The sequence below is a fragment of the Neolamprologus multifasciatus genome, chromosome 12 (genome assembly GCF_963576455.1).
Source record: "Neolamprologus multifasciatus chromosome 12, fNeoMul1.2, whole genome shotgun sequence".
Taxonomy (NCBI): Eukaryota; Metazoa; Chordata; class Actinopteri; order Cichliformes; family Cichlidae; genus Neolamprologus; species Neolamprologus multifasciatus.
Window position 1 is genome coordinate 11695413 of NC_140450.1, and position 17882 is coordinate 11713294.

The following is a 17882-nucleotide window of genomic DNA, read 5'->3' on the forward strand; positions in this document are numbered from 1 at the left end:
AGATGCATTTCTTGCTGCATGTTAAGTGATTTCTCTGAATATGCACAAGTTTGTTCAGTTTGGTCATCGACCTGCAGGGGCACAGAGCTGAAGCTCTAGAGGACCCTGACGCAAACAGCTTAACTATGATGTTTGTGATTCTGGGAAAATCCATTAAAATACCCTTTGTCTGGTTGAATAACTGAAATGCAGTGAGGTCACAGTTACACGGTTGAAAACAGATTATGAAAAAGGATGCTGGGTAGCTGATAGATGCAAAATAAACCGAAATACTGTTTGAAAACTGCAAAATTGTGTTTTGGATAATGAAGATCTTTTGTGCACAGTCTTTCCTGCAAATGAAAATTCCCGAATGAAGAAGAAAATCATCAGGATTCCAATAAAAAAAATATTTTAGTCAATTTTTAACATTGCAGGTCATTTGTTTCACCCGAAAAATAAAATCAGAAGTAGCAGAAGAGCATCACCTAGTGGCCATTTCTGATTACTGCGTCATGTTGACTCAATGAAGATTGAATCAATAAGATTTGGGGAGGTTTTTAGGAAAAATAACAAGCAAGAGTTTGCTGATAAAGTTTCATAACCTTAAAGGCAAACTTGGGTCTTTTTTACAACTGATAAAAACTGTGCAGTGACAAACCTGATTTACATTTCTTAGCTTGTGAATGTGAGAAAAAAAACAAACAAAAAACAGGACATTATTTACTTTTTCTCAATGATTCTATGATGATGAACAGGCCAGATGGATCGCTTTCATTTTAATTAACTCTTTATTTAAAAACAGGGTTTTGCTGAGAACATGACCTGTTTCTCAAAAAAAAGAAAAAAAAAAAGAAAAAAAAAAAAGTCACCATTTGGTGGTCAACAGACAGAAAGCAAATGAGCATTATAACAGCTTAGAGATCTGCAAGGAGCGTGATAAGTACAGAAAGAATATTCACACATGTCCAGAAAAACGAGACAAAATTATTTTTAAACAACCTCAATTATTTATTTGGGAATGAATCCATGAATACAAAAACACTGCGTTTGACCGACAGTGCTGAACCACAGGAAGTATTTACAAATGCGTTATCTACAAAAGAAAAAAAGGGAGGAAAAAAGAAAAGGAAATATGACATAGGCTATTTTAAATCTGCTTTCCCAAAAGTGGGCAAAAATAGAGAACGACTCTAATTTAGACTGAGCAAGTGCTGACATTTACACTGGGGATGTCTGGACCAGAGCCAAGTGCTCTGAGGCTTCACTGCATCACGCAGATGGCACCATTCATACAGCTGACAGCTGGCTGCTTATAAAAGGCCGACCTTCCACGCGAACAGCAGATCAGAAACCTCGGGCAGAGTGATCGACCACCATGAGATCACTTCAGTGCTTCAATCACTCGGGACAAGTCGCAGTCGTCTCGCTTTTCTCTATTCTCCCTTTTTGGTCTGTTAGAAACATCTTAAGAAGCCTCCTCATCGATCTTCGGTGCCAGGTAGTATTTGATGTGCCCCATGTCAGCAATCTTGTACTCCACCACTGTAGGGAGAAAAACAAAACAAACAGTCAAGCCTGGGCCACGACACACCCAACATAGAATCCTGGAGTCATTTAAGGGAAGAGCAGATGCACGTACCCAGGGGGATATCAGCGGACATGCTGAGGGTGACGGTCTTGGAGAGCGGCGTGGCCTTGGTGAAGAAGTTCAGGTAGTTGAGGGCAAAGATCAGCTGGACGGGTTCATTCATCTCAATCGTAACCTAAACACAGAAAGGGAAGAGCCAAGAACTTAACAGGTGCTGCCACACTCACTCACATCACCAGCTCATACAGTAAATAAGGAGCTCTAAAGTAAAGGCCTTAATTGCTGTCTCAGCAATAAGATGGCAACAAATATTTAATACTTGATTTATTTAAAATTTAAAATTAAAAGTTGGTCTTAAAACTGCTGGTAACTAATTGATGCCTTTAAATAAACAGTCATGAATTCATGACACTGAAACATCTGCAGAGCTTTTAACCTCCACCTGTACTCTGTACAAACAGCAAAAGTCACTTCTTGGTAGAAACTTAAACTGATCCAGTCATAGGTCAGTATTTCTCTCTTTTTATTTTATTGCTTTTTTACTGTTGAACAGCTTGTGAATTACTGCCACCTTCTGGCAGTAATAGCACATTACACCAGGTGACAGTTAAAACGGAGCACAAAATACATATTTAAACCATCACTATTGCACATGTAAATTTTATGCAATTGTCTTGCTCATGTCTGCCAAAACATGCTGAGCTCTCATACTCACAGCCTCGTCCTCTTTGTCCACATTGCTGGTCTGGGACAGCTTGATGTTTCCTGTGCCCAGCTCGCCAGAGGCGGAGAACTTGACTCCATCCTTGGCGCAGGAGATCATGACGGCGTCGCCGATCTGTGAAAGGTCACGGCAGATGCGAGCGAACTCCCCGGAGGGCATCTTCACCACACAGCTGTACTCCTGCTCCTGGAGGGACAGACAGACATGGAAAGGTTAGCAACCGTGTGAGGAAAACCCTGCCGTTCACAAATTGAGGATGTAACAGCTGACTTACCGGAATACCAAGCTGCTCCACATCCAGGTCCATCAGTTTCATCTCATAATCTGACACCTTCTCCTGGTCTGCAAGATTGAAGAGAAGCCGTAAATACACCACCGTGACACCACCAGTCAGACTGATGTTACTGAATAAACATAGAATTCAAACTTACTGAGAGTCTCAAACACGAGGGCAAGCGTGTCTGCATTGTCTTCTGCTCTGAGGGTGATGATGTCTTCATTTCCAGCACACTTCAAGATTTTTGACATACTGGATAAGAGATAAATCCAGTAAACTTTAGTGTCGCTGCATTATAAAATACAACAAAACTAAATAAATAACTAATATAACCACGTCATTCACACAATAAATCAAATTCTTTCTGCAAAATATAATTAAAATTTTCAACAAGCAGTCAGTAGTTAAATAAAACTATTATTCAGTCTGTTCTTTTTAAAAGAAGGACCTGCAGCGACAACAGGCTAAACAATAAAACAGTTTAAAATAAATATTACTAACAGTCTAATTTGCCGATTAAAAAAAAAAGCGTTGTAAACAGCTAAACAGGCAGTGACGTAGGAACGGAAGTGGTATTTCCCGGGTTCAACAACAATTCCCGCCAACCCTCTCGGCGCACAGTTTGGCGCTAAAACGCTGTCACCGCGCAATCACAAAGCAGCGGAACTCTGTCAAACTGCTCCAAACGTAATTTACACTTTAAAATGTGTAGCCGAACTACTTTGTTGCCCCCTTAAAAACATCTAATATACAAAGCGCGCCATTTCAGAGCGGTCACTAAAGAGTTAACTAAGTTCAGGAGGCAGACATGCCCGGGCAACTCCGCCAAGATGGCCTTGTTCTTTGTCAGCATCAGAAGCTGCACGAAGATGTAATAAAGTGCGCTTAAAAGAGGTTAAAAGCGATCGTGAAACTCAAAAATAGTAACCGCGTCACAAACCAAGCAGCCATTTTTTCGTGTTATTAGACTCGATAAACTTTGACAACTCAACCTGTCAACCTGGGGACATTAGTCAGCAGAAACTCCTCTTAGCTAAGCCCCATCAAGAACCAGCAACGGGATGGCATCAAACGGTGTTAAGACAGTATTTTCTACCTATAAGCTCTATTTTTTTTTGTGTTTGGTATATGTGCTCCACCTGCTCAGGTTGACTCCCATGGCGAGGTTCCTATCGCAGCGGTACGAGTCGAAGCCATCGTGCCGCAGGGTGAGCTGCACCAGTGAGACGTGAGAAGAGTCCATGCTCTGCAGGGAGATGCCGGACGAGCTGACGTCCCAGCAGGCTTCTGTGATCAGATCCTTCAGAGCCTCCAGCACCTTCTTCAGGATGGAGCCCTGGACCAGGCGAGCCTCGAACATGGTTGCTGTGGAGTTTTATGTCTGTGCAGATGAAAAGATGAGAAGGCTTCTCTGAGAGCTCAGATTTTGTGTTGCTGGCGAGCACAGACACGGCACCTGATTACCACTCTCACGGCACAGAGGAGTTTAAGCTGGAAGCGCGCGCTAACAGCCGGTTTTAATGATTCGGGGGCGCGATTGCGTCATTTCCGTTTCCTTGTCGACGCCACAACCGCTTAAAAGAGTAGACGATTATTTCAGCCATGTTGGAGAGGACAATTTTGTAACCTGAACATATCATACAGAATATTATACAACATTGTACAGCAGGGGTGTCAAACATAGGGCACGGGGGGCCAGAAATCGGCCTAGCAAAAACTCAAATCTGGCCCATTGGACAATTTTGGAAAATGTGGGCATCGCGTTTTGTAATTTGTTTCACAGGTTTTACAGGCTTTTAGTACCGATAAAGACCTTCCCCATAGCCATTCATACAACACCAAAGTAATTAAGAAATACATGAATAAATAACATGAAAGTTCTTGTTCATCTAAAGAAAAAAATAACTTTGTTTTATACATACAGGACAATCTGGGCAATGAGCAGTACATTTATTTCTTAAAATGTAAGTCCAAAGTGTAGCAGCTGCAATTTATTTTACTACAAAACAAAACTGAGACACTGCTGTGATTTAACTTCTTTTTCTTATATTATGGTATCAGACAGATTCAATCTGTAGTTAGAATTCTTTCCAGTGAAAAAGTATTGAATTTAAATCAAAGTGGGAGCTAATCTTCACATCCAAAGTACTTGTTCTATATAAACAACAAAATGTATTTGTCATATAAAATGACCACTGTAATATGAATGTTTTGCATGCTAAATGTGTAAATTAACTGTAGCTATCACCTAAATATTAAAAATTTTACAAAGCTTAATAGTTGGCTATTACAGTTTTACTACAAGTGCAACAATTTTGAACATCAGTTAGGATTTTCCTGTTAAAAAAAAATAAATTAAAATCCATCACTTCCTTTTTTATTTTAAACTTGGTCCAAAGGCAATAAAAATGGGGCTTCCTCCTTGTAAGAAAACAAGTTATGTTAAGAGAACACAAAGACCTCAAAAACCTTTTTATTGATGAAGTACTTGGTTTGACAAGCACATGGTGTCACAAATTTCACAAATCACATCCCAAGTCTGTTGCATACATACAGGCACACATAGAAAAGGATGTTACGTTTGCACGGCCATTTAACCCCTGAGAATGTACTGATTCAGGCCACTTGACAGGCTGGTTTGACACTTGATTCAGATATGAAGCAGCAAACAGTCTTACAGAAAAGCAGTCTGAGGTATTAATTCATGTCAAACAGGACAGATTATTTTTAATTTTTTAAGTGCTGTAGCAGGTGTTTCTTTTGTAATTGGATGGGAAGAAATTTGTGCAGGGTTTAAGTGCAGAGACTAAATTTCTCTGTTTAGAGATCAGAGAGTATGTAGTTGGTTGCCATGGTGATGATTGGGGCTCCTGTTGGTACACCTGGGAAAGGACCGCTGGACCCGGCGATGTCAATGTGGGAGTACGGCAGAGGGGCTTCAGAATCCACGCCGTGCTGCGGTGGGCACGCACAAGGTAACACAGGTTATTCCACACGAATGCACACATTTCACATGAATAGCAGATGAATAAAATCAGCAAGCACCTTGTCGAGTCCTGAAGCCATGATGAGGAAAGCTGCAGGTGTCTGATGTCCTCGAGGTGTAGCAGAGGACGGCAGGTTGTTGCACTGCAGGATGTCCTCGTACTCAGACTGGCCCTTGTGGAACTCATAGTCCTCGCGCCTGATAGTAGACACCTCAAACAAATCGCCCAGCACCTCTCCGGCTGCAAGGGAGAAGGCCACGTATTAGTGTAAATCAAAGGCAGCGTCCTGCCAACTGTGCTAGTATAGGAGAAGGTAGGGTCATTTCACAGAATGAAAGTCACAGCAGACATTATCAGTGGTATCTTGCAGCAGCATCAGTGGTTCCAGCTATGAGATCAGCAGGTTTATAGTGGTGTGGGCTGAATGCATGAAACAGGAACAAGATAGGACCCTGCACTGGTGGAAAGAGGTTTATGAAGCAATGTGCTTTTACTTCTTTTCAAGTATTTGCAATTCTTACAATAGCAGCATCTGCTGGGAAAACGGTAGTACTGCAATTTTATGAAAGCCTAAACTACAAAACCGTGCCAGGCCAATAGGAGTGGTCTCACTGATAATATCATTATAATTTGCTCCAATAATAGTTACACCGAAAAAAAAAAACAACTGTTAAAAGCTGTTGAAAACATAGATTCTAAAGAGGTTACATGATTCAATTTATATATAAATATGCTTTGAAAGGCTGCCCTGTTTTAGACAGTCTGTGTAAAGATCTTTTTCTAATTAATTAGACCTTAATCAGGTCCCATAAAGTCTCTAGTCTGCACTAATGTTATGTCTTAACAGAGTTCGATGCAAACATAATTCCTTTTTTAAAACATATTGAAATCCAATTAATCAAAGTATCTGAGTAAATATGCAGCAATCAAGGAGTCCATTCATTGAATAATGGTTTTAGCTGTAATTGAAATGAGCAGAACAGAGTAATTCAAAGCATCATCTGTACAGTTAAAATAACTAAAGGACTGGTTATTCGGCGTTTCCTTTGTCAGTGAAGTTGTCTTGGTTGTTTTGGTTTGTACACCTGGCAAAACAGGTGAACTAACTCAACTGTTAACAAAATGATTCAGCTCCAGCTGAAAGAGCTGGAGAAGCCTTAGGTAAGTAGATCTATAATTGTAAATATTTCTCACCTTTCTGCCACTGAGCAGCGTTCCCGCTGCGATGGGCTGGTCCGTTATCCATGATGATCTAAATCAAAAAGTTCCAAACTTAACTTAGTACAACAATGATGATTAAAACACTGCTCTTATTTTTTTTTTCCTATCATAAAGGAGGGGGTCACAGATTCTTTGTTTCCTTTAGCTCAGAATTCAGACTGTTACCGTTTATGTACCACAACAACAAATTTAGGTCAGATTTCTAAATGCCAACTTGATTACAAAGAGATTATGAGTAAAGCTCATGCTTTTCTCAATACGCAACACCTGACTAGTTTAGAAGATCTTAAAAACAAACTGGGAAACTGATTTGGGAGAATCTACCTCAGATCCAACTGGGAAAACTGTAGTCCAGTTTAAACTTGTACATAGTGGTCATTGGTCTGCTGATCATCGTGTGACTGATGCGGAGGATCCTGACCACTGTTGTATTCTAAAATATGTGGACAAACAGCACATCCATCTCCATTGATTTCACCATTTGGGGTGGCCCCATTAGATATCTCTCTAAGTGAACGTGACTGCTTTCTTATCTCTGTTGGCTAGAAGGCTCACTCTCTCTCCATGGAAGGATTTGTTGTCAAGTGCTTCCTCACAGAGGGTTGTTTGGTTTTTCCTCTCTTATTACTGTAGGTCTTTACCTCATAATATAAAGCATCTTGAGGCGACTGCTTGTGTGATTTGGCACTGTATAAATAAATCTGAATTGAATTAAATTAGATCAGATACAACACTAGAGGAATTTTATGTTACCTGGCAACCATTTATATAATTTGTATAGTATAAGCGTGGAAGCTGTCATTACTAACACAGAGCAGTATTGGTGTACTGAATGCATGTGACAGAATGACAACATATTTTTATACATGATTAAGTAAATATGTTAATAATGTCTGACTATATTCATATCCTTGATCTGGTTTTCTAGGGGTAGGGTGGGTTGGGTTTGAGGAATGTGTTCAGACTGTTTTTTGTTTTGTATTGCGAAAAAAAAAATTAGTTACAATAGTGCATGCTCATTTTAAACATTGCTAAAGAAGTTAGTGTATGCATAAGAAACCCTGTAAGCCAAAAGCTCCATCTTCAGATTACTCTAAACAATCTGTTTTATTATTTATTTATTTTTTAACTTTAGGCTACAAGTCAGTGAGAGCAGATGTCATCCGTATGTTCAGCTCAGGCATGCTGTTCTGGCCATGAGCACAGAAGTCCCATTAGCCCGCTGTTCAAACCTTCTGTTTGCAAGGAGCACTCAATCAAAAGACATTTGTTTTAAAGGGAGAGCAGCTATAACTGCTTGAGGCTTTACATAAATGGTTCATTTCAACTGTTAAACATGCTCTTGAATAAAAACACAGCTCTTGAAGATATTGTCTGAGTTTCAGCAGTACTCACAGAGTAGTTGGGTCCCATGGCTCTGATGGCGTGACCAGTCAGAGTGGCGATAGTAAACAGCTGTGGAGAAACTTCGTTTACTGCCTGTGTGGAGAGCAGAGGTAAGGTCACGCTGGGAAGGAATGCAACTGAAAACTAACAGCTAAAGATGTCTCCCGAGCTTTCCGACCTTCTCCTTCATCTCGCAGAGCAGGTCGACCATCACCATACGACCCTCGGCATCAGTGTTTCCCACTCTCACCCTACGACCCGCACGGGAAACCACCAGCTCATCCGCCACGTAGCAATCTGAGTAAAATCAAAAAATGTCAGCTGACGAGACTCCACAGAAATATTGTGGAAAAACAAATGGAAGCCCACTGACCTGCACCCACGCTGTTCCTCACCATGGCCATCACGCCAACAACCTTCAGGTGCTGTGGCTTCAGCTGGGCTACGATCTGAAGAGCAAGAGGAGTTTCAAAAGTTTCACTGCCCCATTTAAAATGTATCAAATCTCAGTATGTATAGCGGCCCTCTGAAGACTGCAGGGAGGCGAAATAGTCACCTCTGTGCATCTAATAAGGTTTTTATTAACGGTGACTCAGCAGCGTGCAGAGCTGATTTATAGCCGAGTCACAAGTGATGAATATTTATTCCAAGTATTTATTGTTCAGGTGCAAAGAGGCAATTATTCACCTGGAAGAAGCCAGCGACAGCAGCAGCTCCACACTTGTCCCTGTGCATCCCGGCCATGACGCCACCAGCCTTGATGTCTGCTCCACCGGTGTCGTAGGTGATGCCCTGGAAACGCCACATCAGAGGCACATTTGCTGACTAAGTACAAACTAATACCTGCCACTTCTTTCTGATTTCCTACCTGACACCTTCCTGCATGCTGCTATTCTTCCTGTTAACTCCCATAATAATCAAACACTGTTACGAATCACTAATATATGCATCTGCGCCTCTATGGTGTTTACCAGATTGTGTGTATATAATGTAGTAAACAATCTACACCCTACATACAGTTCTAGCCCATCTGTCAACACAACCTGGAAACTCGCAGCCAATTTAAGCAGTTAAGTGTTCAGCAAATCTGTGTAACACTGAAGAAATTAACTTTCTGTTTTAGCTGGGGTTAAACTCTGAACATGCCGTAAGAGAGCTATTTTAATCTGGATAAATACACTTGTGATCACAAGCTTACATCTGCTCATTGTGGGCATGAAGTTAGTCAATGCCATGGACTCTGAGGTTAAATGGTGTAACATGGTGAAATGTATTCATATTTTAGATGACTATATGATATTTGAGGGGGTTTTCATTTTGGGTTTAATATCATCTTGTAGGGTCTAAACTTCATAATATGAAGTACATTGGGCTGACTATTGTAATGATCTGGTGTTATATGAATAATATTTAAATAAAGCAATTTAATTGGTTCAAGGGCAGACAAGTAAGAGTGTAATCTCACCTTTCCCACCAACATGAGCGTCTTTTCGATCGGCCCCTCTCCGCAGTACTGCAGTTTGATGACTCGGGCCTGGTGACGGGGTACACCTGCAAAAGAAGAAAACATTAAATCAGTTTGATAACTTTAAAAAAAACATCTTAACAGCTTTGTGGGTCAGTGGCGTCTTACTGTTGGCACAGCGGTTGACCGCAGCCAGGCACGGATACTCTTTCTCCAGAGTCTTCAGGTCGCTCACCACTTCAACCTGACGGTGAACAAACGCAGAGGTTTGAGGTGAGAAAACGTGGATTAAACTGTCACAGAAGAACCAAAGATAAATAAAAAATAAAAAAAAGGTTGTAGACTGAAAATAAATCAACAAAAATTCAAAATTCTGAATTTTTCTTAAAAAAAACAAAAGCAGAATATAGATGTAATAATACTCGTTCTTACCTTCACAGGGCTGTCTTTAAAGAGTTCCTGGACGTAATCAGCCACACGAGGAGCAGCCATACGTTCAGGGTCTGATCCACCGATGTCACGGTACGCCAGTCTGAGGGGGCCAAATGTGGTCAGCTTAGGAAACGTGTGCAGACAAAGAGGTCAAGTATCTGACTCACCTCCCATTCTCCAGAGCATTAGCCAGCTCCACCAGCTTTGTTCCCCGAGCCTCTTCCGCCGCCCACAGTCCCAGAACACACACCTTGTGGTCATTTTTTTTCACGTTGCTCTCTCTCACTTCAAGCGGCTTTTGGGCACAAAGACAGTGAATGAGTGTCCTTTTTGCACACAGATACATTTTTCTTGTTTTTAATTCATGGCTCCATACAGGGAAACTATCTGAATACAATTTCTAAACTTGGCCACAGCATCATTATGATTGCAGACAGCATCTCTAGAGTGACTGTATAGTGTCTGCAGCTGCTTGTGTCCACCTCACACACCTTTCGATTTCCATACATGGATGATAGCGCTTATACAGTAAACCTGTCATTACTGGCAAACAGTAAACCATCAATCAAGATGTTTTCTCACCATGTAGAGTGCATGAAGGGCTCCGAGCGCAGCCACCAAGGTGTTGTTCTTGTAGTCTGCGTGTGGAGGGCACACCAGCAGGGGGCGCTGCATGCCAGCTTTTAAGGCACTGAAAGGGCAAACAGACACCACATGAGGTAAGAAACATGGAAGTAAACCAGCAATTCAAGTCAAAGAAGGAGAAGAAAAAAAGTCAGCTGCCTTCAACTGACCGCTGGATCCCGTTGACTGCTGCATCGCTGAAGCGCCTGATGTCATCGTAGTCGCGGTTTACGGGGCCGGTGGAGGCAAACACCAAGCGGTTACCAGGAAGGCCAGGGACCTTGATGACCACCACCTCCTCCCCCAGACCGCTGTCCACCTAGAATCACCACAAAGCAAAATGCATCAGTAGAGGGCAGTAGTAGTACCATGACTGCAGTAAGTCACTGTCACACTGAGGTTTAGAGGGCAGGCAATTTCAGGTCCTTCAATCCAGCTGCTCACATCCATCACACTTCCTTAACTTCTTACTGTCACAGTAACATAACAGACTGACTGTGCGATGCTTTTTCACACTAATGTAGCAGGAATGACAACAAGATATAATGACGAATATCTGCTAAAACTGTGCTGATTTAATAAAGTGATTGTTTAAATCTAATATAATGTAGCTTAATTTGAGATTATTGTTTGGTTTGTGGTTCTTGTGATTACCAATCACTTGGTTCAATTTAAGATGATTTAATTTGATTTGTCCCTTTAATTATTTGCTTTGGTGACGCCCTTATAGAAAGTTTCAGACAAGGTTTAAATGTGAAAGTGTTTTTCCATCAGATTTGGAATGCCCTGCCCGATGAGATCAGCCGGTCTTATGACTTGCTTTCTTCTTCTTCTTTTTTTTTATAACTTTTTATTTAATTTACAGTATGAGAATACAAAACTTTAGGTCAGCATGGAAGACATACACATTCAGCAACATTAGTATCTACTTACATCATGGTAATATTTAATTGTTCAGTACAAAGGCAGTACACAATCCATTTTTCCCAGAGCTTCTTGAATTTCTCAAGCTCAAGTCTAAGGACAAAGGTAAGTCTTTCCATTCCAAAAATTTCTTCCACTATCCCATGCCACTTGGCCCGAGTTGGAGGGTCTGCCTTTAGCCATCTTCGGGTTATGGCCTTTCTGCTGCTAGTCAAAAGTATTTTCAATAAATAATTATCTTTATGTGGAAGCGCCTTAGGTAAATTGCCAAGCTACAACGTATCAAATGAATAGTCTATTTTTATCCCGATTATTTTGTTTATCTCAATGGCCACCTCCCCCCAATATGGCTGGATCCTTGGGCAGGCCCAGAAGACATGAAAATGGTTTGCCATGGGGGTACCACAACCTCTCCAACATAGGCCCTGGCTCTGTGAGCCTGTTTGCCGAGCTGTGAATTTAGGAGTGATAAAAAAATCTCACAACATTTTTCCAACCAAACTCTCTTAAGGACCTTGAATTTGCAGTGGTAGCCTGAGACTCACATATTCCCCACCAGCTGTCCTCTGATATTTGTGAGCCTGATTCCCTCTCCCAGTTTTGCTTAATATACAACGCAGAGTGATTTTTAGAGGCTTGTATACTTCCGTATATTTTTGAGACCAACTTTTTAGAGTCCTTTTTTTGTATGCCTCTTGAAAGATATGAATTAGGTTGTATTCGTTTTCATCTCTGAATAGTAACGTCTTGTTGTAATAGTCTCTAACTTGCAAGTATCTATAGAAGTCATGCTTTGCCAATCCGTATGTATCTGAAATAGTTTTATAGCTTTGAAATCCCCCCGTTTGTTGCTAGTGAACAAAAAGAAGTAATTCCTCTCAGAGTCCACTGTTTAAAGGTCCCATCCAGCCTGGCAGGCACAAATTCCGGGTCATAAGCTATTCAAGTCAAGGTCCTAGCCTGTTTTTCTATTTGTAGTTTCCTCACTACCCTGAACCATAGTTTCAGGGTGAACTGCGTCAAATGGTTCAAATCTTTGTAAAATTTTTCAGCTTGGTTTTTATTTCCTAAAAGAGACTGTAATGGGAAGTCTAATTGAGTAATTTCCATATTTTTCCATTTAGCTTCATAATTTGGGGAACACCAGTTTACCAGGGGTTTCAGTTGTGCGGCATAATAGTAATCTTGTAAGCACGGCAAAGCTCTCCCTCCCTTCTCTTTTTTCAGTTGCAACGTTTTGTACTGGACCCTCGGTCTTCTGCTGTTCCAGATGAACCGTGAGATCCATCTATCCCATTCGTCAAATTATTTTTGGGGTATCTCCAGGGGCAGTGACTGGAAGAGATAGAGAATTCGAGGCAGAATGTTCATTTTAATTATTTCTATTCTATTACTCATATCCATGGGGAGGAGAGACCACCGAGTCAGGTCAGATTTGATCTCTTTCTTGAGGGGGCCATAATTGATTTCATAGAGTTTAGACATGTCTTTCGTTAGGTTTACTCCCAAATATTTTATTGTGGGAGAGTCCCATTTGAAGATAAGTTTCTTTTTAGTTTCTGGTCGAGGTGTATAATTGAATGTAAGGGATTTAGTTTTTTGAATATTTAGTTTATAGCCAGAGTAATGATTATAGGCTTTTAGTAATTGGAACAAACTTGATTCAGGATTTGTAATAAAAAGAAGAACATCATCCGCAAACATACAAGTCTTGTGTTCTTCTCCCCTGATCATAATTCCTTGTATTTCAGATTTTTATCTAATAGCCTGAGCCAGAGGCTCAATGTACAAGGCAAACAGGGACGGGCTCAAGGGACAGCCCTGGCGTGTCCCTTGCTTCAAGTTAATATTTTGAGACAGGTGTCCATTAATCCTGATCCTGGCTGTTGGAGAGTAATACAGTGCCTCAATACATTTAATGAAGCCATCTTTGAATCCGAATCTTGCTAGTACCCTAAATAGAGATTCCCAACCCACCGAATCGAAAGCCTTTTCGACATCTAAGCTGACCAACATTGCACTAATATTTTCTGATGTTATATGATTCATCACTTGTAGTGTTCTCCTTAAGTTATCTTGAGTCTGTCTATTTGAGACAAAGCCTGTCTGATCTAAGTCTATCAGTTCCGGAATAATCGATTCCAGTCTCTTAGCTAATATTGAAGCAAATAATTTATAGTCCACGTTAAGGATGGAAATTGGCCTATACGAGCTGCATTCTTTTTTATCTTTGCCGTCTTTTGGGATAATTGAGATAACTGCTTCTCTCCAAGATTGTGGGGCTACTCTTGTTCTTAATGTGTGATTAAAGCAATTAAGTAGCACTGGTGTTACTTGTGTCCTAAATGCTTTATACCATTCGGACGGATAACCGTCTGTGCCTGGTGCCTTATTCGCCTTCAGCCTTGAAATGGCTTTATGCAGCTCTTCAGCAGTTATCTCAGCCATGAGTTTTTTATTTTGTAATTCTCCTATAGATGGTAGGTCTAATGAGTTTAGAAAGGCATTTATCATTGTATTTTCTACTATGGGAGGTTGGGTATATAGGTCTTTGTAATACTGTTCAAATGCCTGTTGAATATCATCCAGTTTACTGCAAATAATTTGTGACTCAGTTTTCCTGATTTTATGAATTCTGTTCTTTTCCTGTTGTTTTTGCAACCTCCACGACAGAAGCTTCATTGTCCTAGGTCCCGTCTCATAATACTTTTGTTTTGTAAATTTGAGGGTTTTTTTCAATTTCCTCGTCGTAAATGCGGTTTATATCTTGTTTAATTTTGTTCATTCTCGCCAATATCTGGGGATCTTTTTGGTCAATATGTCTAGTCTCTAGTGATTTCAATTCCTCCTGTAGCTTCTCAAGTCTTTTCTGCTTTTCTTTTTTCCTGTGAGCTATGAGGGCAATAATCTTACCTCTAACGATAACTTTTGCTGCGTCCCATAGAGTATTTGGAGATACCTCGCCATTGTCGTTATTTTGTAGATAAGTTTCAAATTCCTGTTGGATTTGTGTTTGTACTGATTTCTCATTCAGAATACTGGTATTGAGTCTCCAAAGTGTATTTGTCCGCTGTTTAGCACGGTGCAAGGTTAGGTACACTCCTGAATGATCAGATAAATCTCTGACCCCTATTTTACATTCCTCGACCTTATGCCAGTCTGATTTGCACATAAAAAAATAGTCAATTTGAGTATATACTGAATGGCACGCAGAATAATAGATAAACTGTTTATCCCCTGGATGAGAGGCTCTCCACACATCAATCAAACCCAGTTCTGTAAGCATGTGTTGGTCCATAATAGCATTCGAACTTTTCTTTTGCCGGTGGTTGGATGAATCTAGTTTTGGCTGGAGTTGAACATTAAGGTCTCCACCAAAAATCAAAACTCCCTGTGTTTCCAAAACCACTAAATCAAATAGCTTCTTATAGAAGGATTTGGAGCTTCCTAGCGGGGCATATACATTAAATAATGTTACTTCCTCCTCTTCTAATTGACCCTTTACCAAAATGAACCTCCCTTCTTTGTCCTTTACCTCTGAATACAATTCAAAGTTAACAGCATTGGGGATCAGTATGGCTACTCCTCTTTTGCGGCCTGATTTATGTGACGAGTAATAGGTATTCTGGAATCCAAGTTTTTTCAATTTTTCCTGTTCTAAAGAAGATAAATGTGTTTCCTGCCAAAAAATTACATGCAGCTTCTCACGTTTCATTTTGGCTATTATTTTGCCCCTTTTAATCGGATTATGTAGCCCATTTACGTTTAACGTGATTATTTTATTTTCCCGATGATGCATATAACTTTTTCAGTCTGTGTTCCTTTGTGCAACATCACCCATGCTAACCAGAACATGAACAAGAACAACAAACAAGTAAACCAACAAAAAAACAAAATGAAAGGCTTCCAAGTCCGAAGTTCAGGTGAAACCTCGAGTTGAGAGGAAATTCTCGTGCCAGTCGAGGGCCTCTACCAGGGTCAGGGAAAATACCCAGCGCCAGTATCCTTGTTTTACGCCAGAATTGCCCAACCGGTACAAAGTTCCTTCTTTAACAAGCTTAACTTGTAACTAAAGAGTTACTAAAGAGTAACTACAAAAAAGACTCTTCACAGACTCTTCCCATATTTGGAGAGCAGAGGAACACAGGTCATTTGAACACTCAAAAGCCTGAATGTATTCGACCCAGGTAATAATAAAAGTAAAATAATCACTTTAGGCAGGGTCATATATGGAATACGTGATGAACTGGTAGAAATAGTAACGATAAGAATTTTTTCCCCCCGTTAGATATAGAGTTTAGCTTAAACTGTCCTGTGCAAAACAGTTTTCGAATTATTGGTAGATTTGCTAAGGAGAAATATTTCATCCTCCTCTCTGCATGAGAGCAGGATACCTCACTGCAAAGCTCCAGTGGGGATGTGATGACCCTCTTGTTTTCACTCGCAGGAGTCGGATGTTCTTGGAGGGGCCTCGTGGAAGCTCCGTAGCTTCTCTCTTATTCGCCGCCGATCCACCGCCTGTCTGCTGCGATCTGCGCCTGACTTGCTTTCTTTTTCGTTAAGTTTGTAACAATTCTCCAAGGACATAAAACATGAAAATATACTGACATGTACCTTTTTTCTCCTTATTTTAACTTCTCCTCAAGTTTATTTTAATTTGGTCTTATTTGTTTAACCCTATTGTTTTAATCCAGCTTCTATGCCCATCTTTTGCACAACTGCAAGCAAATATATAGTCGAAAGAAGAGAGTTGGACACTTACAGCACTGTAGTCCTGTAGTGGGGCTTTCAGGGACTCGAGTTCAGAGGGCACGGATTCATGGCTCTGGGTCACTAAAACAATCCCATCAAAACTAGAAAGAAGAAACAAACGGTCTGTTAAGAAAATCAAAAGCATAAAAACTGACAGTCAAAGACGAAGTAGGGCCCTGATACTTACTTCTGGTTCCTGAGGTCGCTTGTCCATTGGATGGGCTGGACGCTGGAGAGAGAAACTGCAATGTCAGCAGAGCCTAACATGATATCTCAGAGTCTGTGAAGGTTCTCAGTCATCCAGGTCATGAAACGTCTTCAAGTAACTTAAAGAAGTCCAGACGCTTTTCTTTGCAAGCTCCTTTGACTACGATATCTCAGAAGACACAGTTGCACAATCGGAGTCTTTTATAATGCAGGCTACTGATTAAAAAAGTGGGCCAAGGTTCTGTCTTGTCTGCAGCTGCTAAGGAGTGTCACAGAATACATTTCCTGTGGTGGTAAACACGTTTAGACTTTTCTTGTCCATGCAACTTGAAGCCAGAAATCTCGTTGCTTGAGCTAAAATGACCGTCTCCAGACTTTGCAAATAACCTGCGCTTTACAGGGAATAAAATGCTCACGAGACTGACTTATTTCACATGAGTCAGATACTTCTGGCATCATATGACGCTTAGAAAAAGGGAAGTAACGGAAAGTGAAAACTAGATAGAATAAATATCTGCAAGCAGGATGGTAGGTTCGGATTTATCCACATTTTAACTAAATAAATAACACGTAAAACAATAAATTCAATATCATGCAGCTGTGTGCAAAGCCAGTTAAACACGTGCTTAATAAAACAGGTAATCACACTCACAGCAATATCATTACTTCTACTTACGACTACTTAAAACTACGCGTTTATGTGAGACACGGTGGATTAATATGGCCTCCTTTTTGCTATATTACCCCTCTGACTTATTGCATTAAGTTTATATTACAGTAAAATATATCTTATTTTCACAGCCTGCTATTTGTGGGTTAAAATACAAAACATGTTGAAATTGGATCAGATTCTGCGCATGCGGCAGAAAGCTGCACGTCAGAAAACCGTTAAATTAGCCGTTTTGAATTTTAAATAAAACGTAAATACTACCTGGTGCACATTTTCTGTGCTTCTTCCTCTGCTACCTTCAGGAGGAAAAGCCTAAATGATCCTTCCTACACCGGTCAGGAATTGGTCACATGATCCACTCACGCTGCCTTCAGGGACTTCCGTAGCTGCACGATAAAGACAAGCTTAGCCGTAAAGTGCTTTTTGGGTCGGCTAATAAAGGCATCTTTGACACTAAGCAGCTGGTTCCAGTGTATGGTTAAGCAGCAAAATTACGTGCTGTGAATTTATTTCGTGTTTTGTTGTAGGAAATGTCTAAATTTAAGTTAGCCAGACCGCCAAGTTTCCTACTGTACGTCAAGACACAATAAGGACACAGCAGGGATTTGTAGTTTCTACTTCCGATTCATTAAAAAACCAAAAG

General features: G+C 40.5%; 2 protein-coding genes across 2 annotated transcripts; both read right to left on the reverse strand.

Annotated features, from left to right (window-relative positions):
• Positions 1 to 966: 966 nt before the first annotated feature.
• On the reverse strand, positions 967 to 4091 carry pcna (proliferating cell nuclear antigen). The gene is made up of 6 exons (XM_085179101.1): positions 3711 to 4091; positions 2726 to 2823; positions 2569 to 2636; positions 2286 to 2480; positions 1622 to 1745; positions 967 to 1524 (listed from the first exon to the last, which is right to left on the reverse strand). The coding sequence occupies exons 1-6, from the start codon at positions 3929 to 3931 to the stop codon at positions 1448 to 1450; spliced, it is 783 nt and encodes a 260-aa protein (XP_085035227.1). The 5' UTR covers positions 3932 to 4091; the 3' UTR covers positions 967 to 1447.
• Positions 4092 to 5024: 933 nt separating this feature from the next.
• Positions 5025 to 17810, reverse strand: LOC146506537 (putative aminopeptidase W07G4.4). The gene is made up of 16 exons (XM_085179089.1): positions 17501 to 17810; positions 16550 to 16591; positions 16373 to 16463; positions 10857 to 11005; positions 10645 to 10753; positions 10230 to 10357; positions 10063 to 10162; positions 9799 to 9874; positions 9631 to 9716; positions 8853 to 8957; positions 8539 to 8614; positions 8344 to 8462; positions 8175 to 8258; positions 6753 to 6810; positions 5617 to 5798; positions 5025 to 5526 (listed from the first exon to the last, which is right to left on the reverse strand). Exons 1-16 carry the CDS (start codon positions 17509 to 17511, stop codon positions 5392 to 5394), a joined length of 1551 nt encoding a protein of 516 aa, XP_085035215.1. The 5' UTR covers positions 17512 to 17810; the 3' UTR covers positions 5025 to 5391.
• Positions 17811 to 17882: the final 72 nt, after the last annotated feature.

Excerpts from the sequence above, each read along its gene's own strand:
- pcna (XM_085179101.1), bottom strand. The coding sequence starts at position 3,931 with ATGTTCGAGGCTCGCCTGGTCCAGGGCTCCATCCTGAAGAAGGTGCTG. Across the intron at positions 2,481-2,568 it reads TGGAGCAGCTTGGTATTCCG|GAGCAGGAGTACAGCTGTGT; the intron begins GTAAGTCAGCTG and ends CTGTCCCTCCAG. Across the intron at positions 1,525-1,621 it reads GTCCGCTGATATCCCCCTGG|TGGTGGAGTACAAGATTGCT; the intron begins GTACGTGCATCT and ends TTCTCCCTACAG.
- LOC146506537 (XM_085179089.1), bottom strand. Across the intron at positions 6,811-8,174 it reads CCATGGGACCCAACTACTCT|ATCATCATGGATAACGGACC; the intron begins GTGAGTACTGCT and ends TTTTTGATTTAG. Across the intron at positions 5,527-5,616 it reads TGGCTTCAGGACTCGACAAG|CACGGCGTGGATTCTGAAGC; the intron begins GTGCTTGCTGAT and ends TGCCCACCGCAG.